General features: G+C 36.6%; 1 protein-coding gene across 4 annotated transcripts in view; it reads right to left on the bottom strand.

Annotated features, from left to right (window-relative positions):
- The window catches only part of adgrb2 (adhesion G protein-coupled receptor B2), a 448357-nt gene that overhangs the window by 56928 nt on the left and 377769 nt on the right, over window positions 1-13660 (bottom strand). For all 4 annotated transcript variants that reach the window (XM_030146710.1, XM_030146711.1, XM_030146712.1 and 1 more), the window contains exons 23-25: window positions 8100-8185; window positions 6327-6425; window positions 1365-1464 (exon numbers count right to left, since the gene is read on the bottom strand). In XM_030146710.1, the coding sequence (XP_030002570.1) occupies window positions 1365-1464; window positions 6327-6425; window positions 8100-8185 (285 nt within the window). The remainder of the gene's footprint in view (window positions 1-1364; window positions 1465-6326; window positions 6426-8099; window positions 8186-13660) is intronic.

The raw sequence follows: 13660 nt of genomic DNA, 5'->3' as shown, positions 1-13660 counted from the left end.
GTATATGTTTGTGTGCATTCTAACGATACCTTCTGAGCAAACATTGCTGTACTTTTTGTAAATCTGATGAGTCCTGTTGTATGGATATTTCAGCTAAAGCGTTTAAAATGTCTGCTTAAGAAGTAATCAGAAGTGTGCATTCATTTGATTAAGTAATTAAAGTACATTACTTATTGTGTTTTTAACATAACTATTAATGTCTAATCCAGTGGTCCCCAACCTTTTTTGGCTCGTGACCCCATTTTTAACAACACAAATTTCTGGTAACCCCAGATATTCAAAACGGAGACTTTTTTTGCTAAAATTAATTTGGTTTTGATCATGTAATAGTTTGATATACTATGTTGCAAATAAACGTTAATTTTAGATGACATTTAGGCTATATAATGTATATTATTATGGACGGAGGCAGAAAAGCCGGGTTGAAATTACTACACAAAGTGAGAATTTTGTTTTCCTTGGTCAGGATATGTACAGTCAGTCCAGCTTGTATTTACAAGGCTGACAATTAATACTGAACAAGCAAGAACTCAAACTATGAATTATGAAAGAGCTGCAGCATCTGAAACCAACCATAATGAACATTTGAAAGATAAACAGTACCACAGTGCTTTAGCTTCAGCTTCAGAGTTTGTCATGTCTTTTATGGATTGTGATTGTCTCTCAGCTCACCATATATTTTTTATTAGTAAGTTTTTATCAATTACTAGAAATTCCAGACCACCCCACGTGGGGTCCTGACCCCAAGGTTGAAAAACACTGACCTAATCTATTATATTTAAAAAACCCTCTAGCCTCATCCTTAAAAAAGGCAGGGAATTAAATCCATTATTTATCAGTCTGTTTTATTCCAAATAAATTATCATTTTTAGTGAAATTTCATCGAGAGGCTGTTTTTACTCAAACACAGTGCATTATTTAATATTTTTAAATGCCTGTATTTGACGCCTTCCTTCTGTTCTTTACACATTGCATTATTCAACTTTAATGTGACCTTTTTTCATATTACGGGCAAATATGACAAAAGGAGAATCACTGACTGTTACTGAATGTGTATTTTACATCAGCATTTGCTGAAAAATTCACTTTTATGCTTCAGTTGAAATAGCAGCTACATCTTGAAAAGGAGAAAGGTTGTTCGTCATTTTTTTGCGGGTCAGCTCCACAAAAGCAGCAATTTTATCCCATCTGCTTCAAAGATCGGCTCCACTACCAGGCTCGTGTGTTAATAAAAAAAAAAGACCAGAAGGTGCAGTGTGTTTCACTCCATGACACGCCACACCATTTAGAGTTTTTTTTTTTTTTTTTTTTTTTAACATGGTTGGTCATAGATGAATGTGAGTGTGTGAGCTGAGACACATCACCTGGAAAAGTGTGGAGCGCCGGTCGGTTATGGCCAACACCGCTGACATCCAGGTTAACGCTAACAGAGGGAGAACCACACAGGAGCTCCACAGAGACGCCCTGTCAGAGAAAAAGAAAGAGCATAGAGAAGGAGACAGAGAGGGGAAGAGAAGGAGAAGGAAAAGGGACAAGAAGTTCAGTCTCATACCACAAGAGTCAACTCCAGTACGTCTCTCACACACACACACACACACACACACATACACGCACACACAAACACACACACACGAGTTTATGGGCGAGTCGAAACTGATTGTCATTCCGAAACCCTGTTTTAGACTTCATATTCTAACTGAAAAGTGGAAGATGATGTGTAATCATGTAGATGGTAATGTATCTGACAATTGCTCACAATTACATGGTTGATGCACACTAAGTGTCATGCGGGTGGACCAAAGGGGGTGGGTGGGTGGGTGACAGGGTTCTGACAAAGCCTGACACAGGGTTTCTCCTAATGAGTAACTATATGTGTGTTAGTGTGTGTATCTGTGTCAGGAGTCAGACACCAATTTAAAATGTTCATGCTGTTTGAGCACATATTCATGTGGTTTGACAGACAGTCGGAACTACAGCTGCACACAAAACAACTTTGTAAGTGATGGTTACAGAAAAAAAATATTTATATATATATGTATGTATCTTCACTGCAAAAATCACAAGACTTTTGCTGGACTTGAGGTCTTGCTTGTGTCATTTTGATCATTTAATGTAAGGCTGTGTTAAAAATCATTGTCACTTAACCCTTTATTGAGCAAGTGACTATTTTTGGTCATTTCCACACACATTACAAGACAATGACAGCAACAGTTAGGATGAAGACAGTGAGGCCGCAATCTCAGGTCCAATGTGGTCTACAAGGTCTGTAAGATCCACCTCTGCATGAACAGTGAGTGTACCTGCTTTGTTAGGTACCATGAAGTAAAGGTACTTTGGTACTGTTCTTGTATTTTTTTGTATTTTTCTTTTTGTCACATATGGTCAAGGAAGCAAAAATGGTAACGTCACTGACCTTAATTTTCTACATGACAATAAAACAATTTAGAAAAATTCAACAAAAGTAATAAAGTCTTGTTATATCCTTCAATAACACACAAATGTTGAAATTTGAATTTCAGAATATCTCTATGAGTGCCCTATCAAGGGTTAAGTCAGTCTTCTTTGTCTTGATGTTCTGATTAGTATTTTTGTAAGTTTTTGCTCAGTGACATGAACATTCTCAGTTATAAACAGATACACACCAAAACAGCAAGGAGAAAACTGTTAGAAATTCAATGATTACAGACATTCAATTTAAGCAAAAATACAGTAAACGACTGCACCTTGGTGTATGTTTTGTAGGAAAGTGATTAAACTGGTGGTGACTGTTATGCTGTTAAACATCTAAGCACAAAATGAAATCTCCAGTGTTTTTAACTGTTGTTGTCTAAGGTTAAAGCCCAGGTCTAGAAACTAAAATGCAAAAACCAAAACAAAAAAAAAAAACAAAACATTTTCTTCACAATATCCTCAAATGTGATGCTTAAGCCTGATATTATCACGATTACATGGAGATCAAGCATCAAGTTAAGCAAAAAATGAATAAAACTCCCACAGGAATACAGGTGTAATCTTCAAAAAACCCTCCAAAACCTTCTGGTCTGTGACTGAAAACTCTGCCCTATGACAGGAGATCTTTTAGTAAGAGAAGGTCAGGCTTTCTTCAGTGTAGAATAGGCAATAAAGGTGCAAACTACCAAAAGCAGTGCATAAAATAAGATTATAGAACGATAAATACACAGCTGTGACATTCTCACCTTGTAGTCTTTTGTAATGTCTTAATTTTTCATAAAATGCTTCACACTCCACTTTCAGAAGTACAATACTAGCCTACATTCGATGTGGAAATGAAAAAAAAAACCCAAAAACTCTGATACCTCAGAGCGTACCTCATCATACACAATAAGTGTTTTTAATGAGCCGTTATATTTCAAAGTGCTGCAAATTCATTTGGGACGAAAAAAAAAGTGTGCTTTGGAGCTGCTTTGTCAAATGGTAGTTATTTCATTCTACAAATAGCTATAGCAGGATATGCAGGTACAAATAAGAACAGCTTACTTTACAATAACACAAAAACAGAAAACTTCAAGCTAAATTCCCCTATGTAAAAGGTATTTCAGTAAATAAAGTAGAAATATCAATTGTTATATTACGGCTGTACGCTGAGGATTTCTGTAAGAAGATTATCTGAACGACCTTAACTAACAGTATTCTGCAAGTAATGCAACAGTAAATGGGCAAATCTAACAGTAGAAACCTCTATTCAAACACAGATGTAAATGAATTTGCAAAGCTATGTGGAAAATATCAATAACACAAACACTATGTGCTGTGTTCACGTAAGTGCCAACAAAAAAAAAATCTTAAGAGAAAACGGGCAATCTCGTTCCATTATCCTCCAATCATGCAACAACAGAACCATAAAAAGCTGGGATTTCAGAGAGCTTTTTTTTTTTTTTTAAGATATAAAATGAGCACAAAAACAGAGATGGAAGATTCGGTAGAAAACAGGTTATTGAAGGACATAAGTATGCATAGGAGTGTTTGTAACAGCGTAATGGCAACTGGGATTCAATTTTCATTCAGATGATGTCTGCAGTGAATATGAAACCATGACAACAACTCACAAAGATGCTGAGACAAAAAAAACAACTACAACTACAAAGCCTGTTATACCACAAAATAATGTTAAGAATATGTGGAAAAAAATGACTGTTGCAGGAATGTAAAGTACAGGCTATCCTTAAAAAACTGACATCATTCGAGATTTGAGATGTCCATATTGGAGTGAGTACATGGTCAGGAGAAATGATACTTAATAGGATTTATTTGGGGCATAAAATGTTTTATTTTACAAATTTCAAACGAAAAATTCTGCGGGATGGTCATTTTACAATGTTCCAAAGTTATTACAAATGTTCAAGTCAGTAGTGGAGTTTCTGCCTCACTCGCTGCAGCATGTTATATGTAACATTCTCCAGAGTCTCAGTGCTTCTCCTCTTATTCTCGCACACATTGAACATTTGTAATATCTTTGGAACATTATAAAATTATCATTGCTAGAATTTTTCGTGTGAACTTTGGAGAATAAAACATTCCCAAAATAAAATACATTCTATTAAAGGTGGGGTAGGAGATGTTTTCCTGGAGCGTTTTTAACTATATTGCTTAAAATCCCCTTCACACCCCGATTGCAACCAATTAATTAAATGCTTTAACACAAAATTTAAAAAAAAAAATTTGTCACCTGTGGAACGGACAAGACTGAAAAAAGACCAACCAATCATTTTACCGGCCCTTCCAAATGATTGAAGGATGATATGTCTATCAAACTCAACTGTCATTTGTCCCTCCCCCCTCTGCGTGTACCCCTCTTTGAGCACAAATCGTGTGTTCTCAGAGGCTTGGAGCACTTGTACAGGTGAACTGATGCTACGCAGCGCTTGTAAACCCGCAGGACCAAGCACTGCACGTTCCAGTACTCTGGAGACATGCTTTCAGGGTAAAGTGTGAAGAAAGGGGTTTTGTGTATTTTCAAAATGTAGCTTGCTCGAACCATTTTTCCAGCATCTCCCACCCTACCTTTAAGTATCATTTCTCCTGACCATATAGTCACTCTATATATGTACACCTCAAAATCATCTCTAAATATGGACAACTCAAATGATGTCAGTTTTTTTGGGACACCCTGTATATCTACTGTTGTGTGTTGAGATACTCATTAACACCTGTTTAAATGTAATTTAATTTAAAATTACTTCATTTTATTCCCTACATCAGAGTATGAGGGGTGATGGAAAACTTGACAATGTGTAACAAAAAAACAATTATTTAGGATTGCAAAAGACAGAGACCTACTGTATAAAAGAACAGTCAGACTGTATGCATTAATATGTTCTGTGTGTGAGGTACATAAGTAGAAGTGCTTAAGTATCATCAGCAATTTGTACTTGTATGCAAGTATGAAAAAAGTACTGCGTGAGTGCATTTCTTATATTTTTTATATATTTAATTCTTGCATTTTTTTCCACTCATGGGTAAGGAACCAAATATGATAACTTTATTGACTATAATTTTCTACATGACAATAAAAATTTTGGAAAATTTCACAAACGTAATAGTCTTGTTATGTCCTCCAATAACACACAAAGGTTAAAAACTTGAATTTCGGAGTATTTCTATGAAGGGTTAAGCCATAAAGAACACTTCAGGTTATCATCCAAAATCAGCATATATCTGTACAGGATGGGGATTAAAAAAACAAAAACAAAAACTGAATATAAAGCTTCAATCATGTCAAACATGCTGGACCTTACACTTCCTACAATGAAACGAGACAGGTTTTGTTCTATATGCCGTTACTGAACTCTTTTTGATATTGAATTTGTTGACTTTGACACAGCACAACGTGAGAACCACAACATAAAAAAAAAAAAAAAAAAAAAAAGAGCTGAATAATGTGTTCGACAGTAACACAGCTTGTATAATTGACAACCTTCCTGACATTGTACTGCCCTGATGTATTACACCTCCGAAAAAACAATCCACCGTAATTCAGCTCTTAAAAAGACAGGGTTTGACACTGGCCAGGTTTGTTGTAAATGACCTGAGGAAAAGCGGCTTTAGATCAAAACATGCTCTCATTAAACAGTGGTAGCTTCTAGTGCATGTGTTTCTCCTTTTTCCTTTCATTACTTTGTTTATATTTTATACGGACCAATCTCAATGTCATCCTGCATCATTACCGACATCCAGAGATTAAAATGAGTAGAGATAGAGAAAGAGAGAGAGAGAGAGACGGAGAGAGATGGAGGCGAGTAAGAGACAGAAACTCAAGTGTGGAGTCAGAGAATAGAATCGAGGTAGGACGATGAAGATGGACTAACATGGCGCTGCTGGCAGTAGAGCTGGACAGAGCGGTGCTCGAGATCACGCCACACTTGGAGCATTTCAGGAGCAGCCGACTACGCGCCTCCGCTGGGACACTTTAAGACATGTGAACACATACATACACAACCATGTGGAGAGGAAGGGGGAGGGGGTGTGGAAACACATGTTCCAGTGATGGCAACAGGTGAATGTGAAGGTGTCACAGTTGCAAAACAAAAAAAAAAGGAGGAAAAAGTGGACACAACAAAGGTAGTGAAGGGAAAAGAAAAAAAGGGGAAGGGGGGAGAAAAGAAAGAAAGGCAAATTAAAACCAGATTTTTAAAAAAGTAGCAGCAATGAAAAACAGTCAAAGATTGATTCAGAGCAAATAGAGAGAACGTGAAAGACGGACATTGTAATGTTACAGCAGAATCACGTGGATTAACATTGACAAGACAGAAAATACACTGAACCGTCGTCTTCTACTGCCAGTGTGTATGTGTGTGTGTTATTTATCTGTACGTGCAAAGTTTATGAGGGCATAAGTGAAGAAAGACTTCCCTTAGGTTGTTTACTTACAGTTGACTACTCAGATGGAGAGAAAATGTGTGTCTGTGTGTGTTTCTGTGTGTATGTGTTACGAGTAGAGAATGATGGGGCCATGCACGGGCTATGCTACATTAGCGTCCCATCACAGCTCATTGCCTTAGTGCCTGCCACATCCCCATGGCTTCATAAAGAAATACATTACGCTAATGACAGCCTGTCCTGTTAGCAACAACTACTGTGTGCGTATGATCATTTCGATACGGTGAGTGTGGGCGTTTGTGCACACACGTCTGAGGAGTCTTGGTGGAAATGTGCTTAACACCAATGACTTTGGCTGTAATAAAGAAGGATACACTAGTTTGGGCTCATTTGTGTGTGTTTCTACCTGTGTTTGCACACGTCTCCACCCCATAACTGGGAACAAAAGCTAATTAACACCCCTCCAGAGAGCCAATCTGCCCTATTAACCCTTGCGGCTATACACAAATCATCAATTTTAATTTGTGCAAGAGACAGACGTTGAGGGAAATGTCACGTGAGAGAGACACATGAGTGATTAAATGAGAGAAAACAATGGAATCAATAGATATGGAAATGGAAACATGGATTTGGCTGCAAAAAACTGAGGAAATCCACACTCGTAGTATTAGTAAAGCTGCCAGGTGCTTTAGCCAAAATATGTGGATGCATATGCATACATGCCTACTATCTATGCATATATCACGTGTGCAAGACGAAAAGGAAAAAATAGCCTTTATCCTATAGACTTTCGATAGTGCATAAGGTTTCATCCACATAATCCATGTGTTTACAGAAGGTAATTAGGTTTCCATCTGCCATTGATTTTCATATCCACTGTATGTCACATAAACTGAGAAAATGAGATGGAATACCTGCATATGTGGACGTGACCATAAAATGCTGTTAGGTTTTACAAAGCAACAGAACATGACAGATGTCTTGTCATTTTGTTGCCAAATTGGGTTGTATTTCTGGATTTTTTTTTTTTTTTTTTAGGAGGAACAGGTGTACAAGTAGGTGTGCGTTCAGAGGCCCCTGAAAGCGGTTAGTCGCCATGAAAATGTCATTTCCCTGTGTTTGTGCAAGACAGACGGTAAAATACATCTAATGCGGCGAATTTGTAGTCAGCTCCCACCAAGTATGTGTGTATGTGTGTGGATTTGTGATTTCTGTGTTTAGTCGGGTGTGATGCACGTAAAAGTTTGGGGAAGTTCACTTACCCTGCTCGCTGCTTTTTAGATTTGTCTGAGATGCCGTCACGAGACATCAGCTTGTTAAACACCACGATTCCGATGAGCATGTTCACCTGAGGAAAACGTGGGAGAGTTTGATCAGGGTTGTTGTAACAGATGAGCTGCCAAATGTAATTCAGTTCATGCATTCAGTAAAAGATTGAAATAAAAAAAAAAAAGTTCTATGATCGACAGTAGGGTTTTCATTGTCGCAGAGACTCCAGAGTGAAAATGACAGGGTTTTTGTCTTGGGCTAACTGATTTATTCCAGTTTAACCAGTTTAAAGACATGATTGGTAAATTAAATATCGGAAAATACCAGACTTTTTTTTTAAGAAACGCAAAACACAGAGGATAATGTTAGACTAAATGGTGATAAATCACTTAAGAAAGGTTAAATAGAGAGAAAAATTAATTTGGGAACTGCTGCAAAAGTAGCACTGGGTCTTCACAGGTTAAATAGAACTTTAAGTTTGTTAGACTCTATACAAAGTGATAGCGCTAAGGGTTACATGAAGGTGCTGCTGTGAATGTATCTTAACACAAAGGATAAACACTTTAGAAATGTATACAAAAAAGAAAGCGCTGTTAAGTTTGAGTCTCGCAATAAGTATAATGACATTTTTCCCTGACCTTTTGTTTTTCACAGCTTAAACTCAGAGTGAGAAGCAGTAAGCAAAGATAAAAATAAAACTATGTGAATTTACAGTTCCATAGTAGAACACTTTTACTTTCCATTCTCTGAAGTACATTTTGTTCCCTGCAGCTAATCCTCTTAAAGTAAAAAATGGCAGCAGAAAAAAATATGTTTTTACCTTCCCTTCTCCCAATGCATGAAAGGAGAGGCAAAGTTATGGAATAAATAACAATACTATAAACTTAGAGTCAACCTGATTGTTCACCGTCAACTTCAAAGGTGCAGATTTGACTGTATTTAGATTTTATTTTTGCACAATTTACTTGAAATCACAGGCTTGAAAAAAGTAAGTGATGTCAAAACAATCTACAAAGAAATGCTTATATACTTAAGGAAACAGAATAACAATACAAATATAATAATAAAGGAGAAAAAAAAATCTATTTAGTCTATTATTTAACCTATTTTTATTGCTTGACCAAGAAAATTAGTTGTATTTTGACACTAAATCTTGTTACATTTAATGTGTTACTTCCCAGGGCTTCACACAGCATAAACATTAACAACCACAATTACACAGTGTTTATACAAGTCCTTGAAGCATGTGGCCACTACTTTATAAAGAAAATAAATAAATGAGGAAGCACTGATTGCTTCCCATCCTGCCTTCGCTTCCTAATGAGTCGCCCTTAGCTAAGCCTGTCCAACATCTGGCAACACTGACCCAGTGATACAGATTTTATTAGACACATGAACACTCTGATCCGAGCCAAGGCTTGCCACGTGTAGACCTATTTCACTCTAAAATCCCGCCCAGCTGGGAGATTTTCTACGCCGGCGACATGTACCTCATAATCCTGATGTTTAATAATCTCAGCAATACTCTGTCTTTCACCCCAGGTTGCTTTCCTGGAGCCATTCTTTGCTTATTCTTTTACTTGTGCTGTCAGCTGAGAGGTGCATAGGAAAAAAATAAATAAACAAGTGATGCCAGGCACAACAATGTATTGTATTGCATGTACTGTAGCTTATTTTGGCATCAGTCTAGTTGATGTCATCATGTCTATGTGTGTGCTGATGTCAGCATAGCAAATGCCTCTATATATGTGCCAAGTTTGAAACAAATTGAAACAAAACTGATGTTTTTATAGACATTTGAAATTTCACCCATTGTAAGTAAATGGGAGGAGAAGAAAGATTTTAAAAAATTATAATTTTTTTTTTTTAACTTTGACCTACTTTTCCCAAAATGTAATCACATCTATTCTGGGTCACTGGCAATCTATAAACCCAATTTGGTGTGAATTCAACCAATAGTTTTGCTGCTACAAACATGTGAAATATCGCCCATTGTAAGTAAATGGGAAAAAAAAAAAAAAAAAAGATTTTAAAAATTAATTAAAAATTTTAGCTTTGACCTACTTTTCCCAAAATGTAATCACATCTATCCTGGGTCACTGGCAATCTATAAACCCAATCTGGTGTGAATTCAACCAATAGTTTTGCTGCTACAAACGTGTGAAATTTCGCCCATTATAAGTAAATTGGAAAAAAAAGAATTTAAAAATTCATTAAAAATTTAAACTTTGACTTACTGTTCCCAAAATGTAATCAGATCTATTCTGGGTCACTGGTAATCTACAAACCAAATTTGGTATGAATTCAACCAATGGTTTTGCTGCTAGAGTGTTAACAAACAAACAAACAAACTGAACCAAAAACAACACCCCTTGCCTCCACTTCGGGGTGCGAGGTAATAAAAAAAAACACAAAAAAACGAAGAAGAAGAATGACCTTCACAAGAGTTTGGGATACACTCGGATCCTTATCAAGGTCTAAAACCGGATGTCTGACTGGATTCTGCCCTTCATCCGTCAAAAGGAGCAGCTCTCGGCTTAGCAGTGATATTTTACATATTCAAAACACTATCGCTGACAGCCTGTGGAAAGCTGAGGGGTTCAGGAGTTTGTCTTTACCACTGCAGCCACTGGTCGAGGCTTGAAACATGTTTCCTTGTTCTGCATACAGCACACATCTGACTGCGTTTACATTTTGCTGAAATCTCTCTCTGATCCTTCTTTGCGCTCGCCTGACAACGGTCGACAACGTGCCGGAGTGCGATCGTGCCGTTGTCATGCTAGTCATGTCTGAGCCCCGGCGCTGTGAGTCAGCAGCATCTTGCTCTGCTATTTGCCCAAGGCCATGTTCATTAATTAGAAAAGAGTCCTGTGGGAAGGTCTGTGTTTCTCTTCCCACTCTCATTACAGCTGTTTGTTAGAGTGGGAAACCCAGCAACAACACCAGGGGGCTGGGGACACTCCCACAGCAGCTGGGGTGTGGATTCGACATAGCACGGACAAATGATAAAGACATGGCAACACACCAACACACCAACAATCACAAGACACTGACCCCCGAATCACATGACTGTCCTTTGATTTCACACGCCTGCAACCTTTGATTTTCTACTTGTGTGATTCTGTAAACCTTTATTCCTTTACTACATGGAAGATTTTATTTCTGCAATGTAATTCTCTCCTCTGCGTTCCTTTAAACAGGGTTCCTACAGGTTATTTATTTATTTATTTGTCTCAAACTTTGAAATGAAAAAGAAAAAAGAACCAAAAAAAAAAAACCCTATAAAATCAAGATGTCAATTACATATGCACCCATCAATGGTCATTAATCACAGAAAAAGTAATGAAGTACAATAAATTTAACATAAGTGTACATATAAATCAACTCATAAACATAGTTTGAGAGGGGACAGAAACAATCAAAGGCTTATCTAGTCCTGCCCCTTCCTTACTTTCAGTGTCAGATTCATAACCAAATATTTTTCCTTCATCGGCTATTTATCACATTAAATTAGAGAACAAGGAAGAACTAGTCATAGCACCTTTATATTGGTTGTATCACCAAATTTAAGAGTTTTTAAGACCTTTTTAAAACTTCTTAGAACAGAATTTAATGCCTATTTTATGGCCATACTGGCAAAAATGTGTGACTTAGAATTTAGGAAAATGTATTTATCTACTCCAATGCCTTGATTCCCACTGTTCAGTTATTTCTGACAGGAGGCTTCAAAATTAGTAATAATTGGTTCCTAATTTCAATATAAATTATAGGATTGGAGTGGGTGGAACTGAGTAGACTAATGTTACTTTCTTTGCAGTTTGGACAATTAACAGACACATTATTTACATTAAACACATTTATGGCAGAACATTGCAACAGAACTTAAGACCAACTGTATCAAATGTGCTTTCTCTGTATGATTGTACTGATGTTTCACTGTTCTCTTTTATCTATATTGATTTATCTTGTTTCTTAGCTGTCTTAACTCTCTTATTAATTAATGTGCTAAACAAATGTAACTCCTGTTAAAGACTTTTTGAACCCATAAAGACTCAAACATCCAACGCTGACCTAAACCATCTACTGAAAACTGTGTAATACCCATTGATCCACTAATTCTACCAATACATGTAAATAATTGGTGTAAAATGCAGTTTGTCGTCTTTTCATGGTCATCAGATATGACCCATTTGGACATTCAGAGGCTCCGTAGTGAACGTGGAAACACCGTTATCTTCTACGACATTGATTCACCAGTAAAACCCATGGAGTTTGATAAATAACAGTGGATGGAGACACTGGGTTTATGTTCAGTTAATGATAGATTTTGCTTTAAAGGTCACTTTTCGTTCAGTTTTCACTGTTTTTGATATAATAACCCTCAATTTTAATCTGATTTTTTATGAACATCTACATGATCAGTGAATTAAATATAGGAAAATGCATAATTTTCACTGAAAAAACACAAAATACAGAGGATGATATTATAATGAATGGTGATAAGTCACTTCAGAAAGGTTAAATATGGAGAAAGAATCATTTGGGAACTACTCAAAAGTTGTGCTGGGTCTTTATGGGTTACGGTATTAAATGCAGATTTGTAAATTCAAGACTTGTAAGACTTTTTAAGACCCTGCAGAAACCCTGTTTAAATAAAGCCACAACCCTGGATGCACTGTAACTCATTTCATTGTGAAATATTACTTAAAATTGTCTGCAAACAGCACAGGAAAATATGGCTTGCCAACCTTTTCTTAAACAAGTAAAAATATCCTGCAGATATCTTAAAAATGGTGCATCCACACTAAAAACTATTACATTTATCTGGTCACAGAAAACATGATTTATAACTCCTCTAGTTTCAAGCATTAAGACACTTAACCAGTAAAAGAAGAATTATCATGTCAAATAAAAAAAAAAAACTAGAATGAGGATATTTTATCTTAGATTTTTTTTTTTTTTTTTTTTTTTTTTGCAGTAATGAAAGACTTTCTCATTCCCTAAAAATGTGATTATCTGCTGTCATTAGTGCTTGGTTTGTTGACGGTATAATATAAACAGCAGTAGTATTTAAAAGCATTTATTATCATAAACATGAATATTCAGCACTATGTTATGTGTGTTTGCTTACACCATATGGGCTTAAAAGAACTGCCAGAGGCTCATCTCTTGTCCACAGTTTATCTCAACAAGAATGTGCACATGCATTTTAAGGAGCACTGGACATACAGGAGAAATTGTAATGCATCAGACAACAACAGCAGCAGCAGTAGCAATTACCAAACTAAAGTTTAGTACCCCATCCAGACTTATTAAGCTTAGTGGTGAAATATCCACCCAGGGATTCATTTAGGAGAAATTAGTTAATCCTACACGGAGCCACATACAGCAGAAACAGCAGCAGCACACAACAACAGATGATTAACACACCACAGAGATGCAATCATTGCACTCTATTTTGCTGTAGTACAATATAGAGCTGTATTTACTTGTATATAAAAACATCAGTTTTATAGCACTTGGCGAAAACAAAGGACACATTATTATGACTTCA

The sequence above is a fragment of the Sphaeramia orbicularis genome, chromosome 11 (assembly GCF_902148855.1).
Source record: "Sphaeramia orbicularis chromosome 11, fSphaOr1.1, whole genome shotgun sequence".
NCBI lineage: Eukaryota > Metazoa > Chordata > Actinopteri > Kurtiformes > Apogonidae > Sphaeramia > Sphaeramia orbicularis.
Note: the sequence above shows the minus strand (reverse complement) of the source record. Positions and strands in the feature narration are given on the sequence as shown.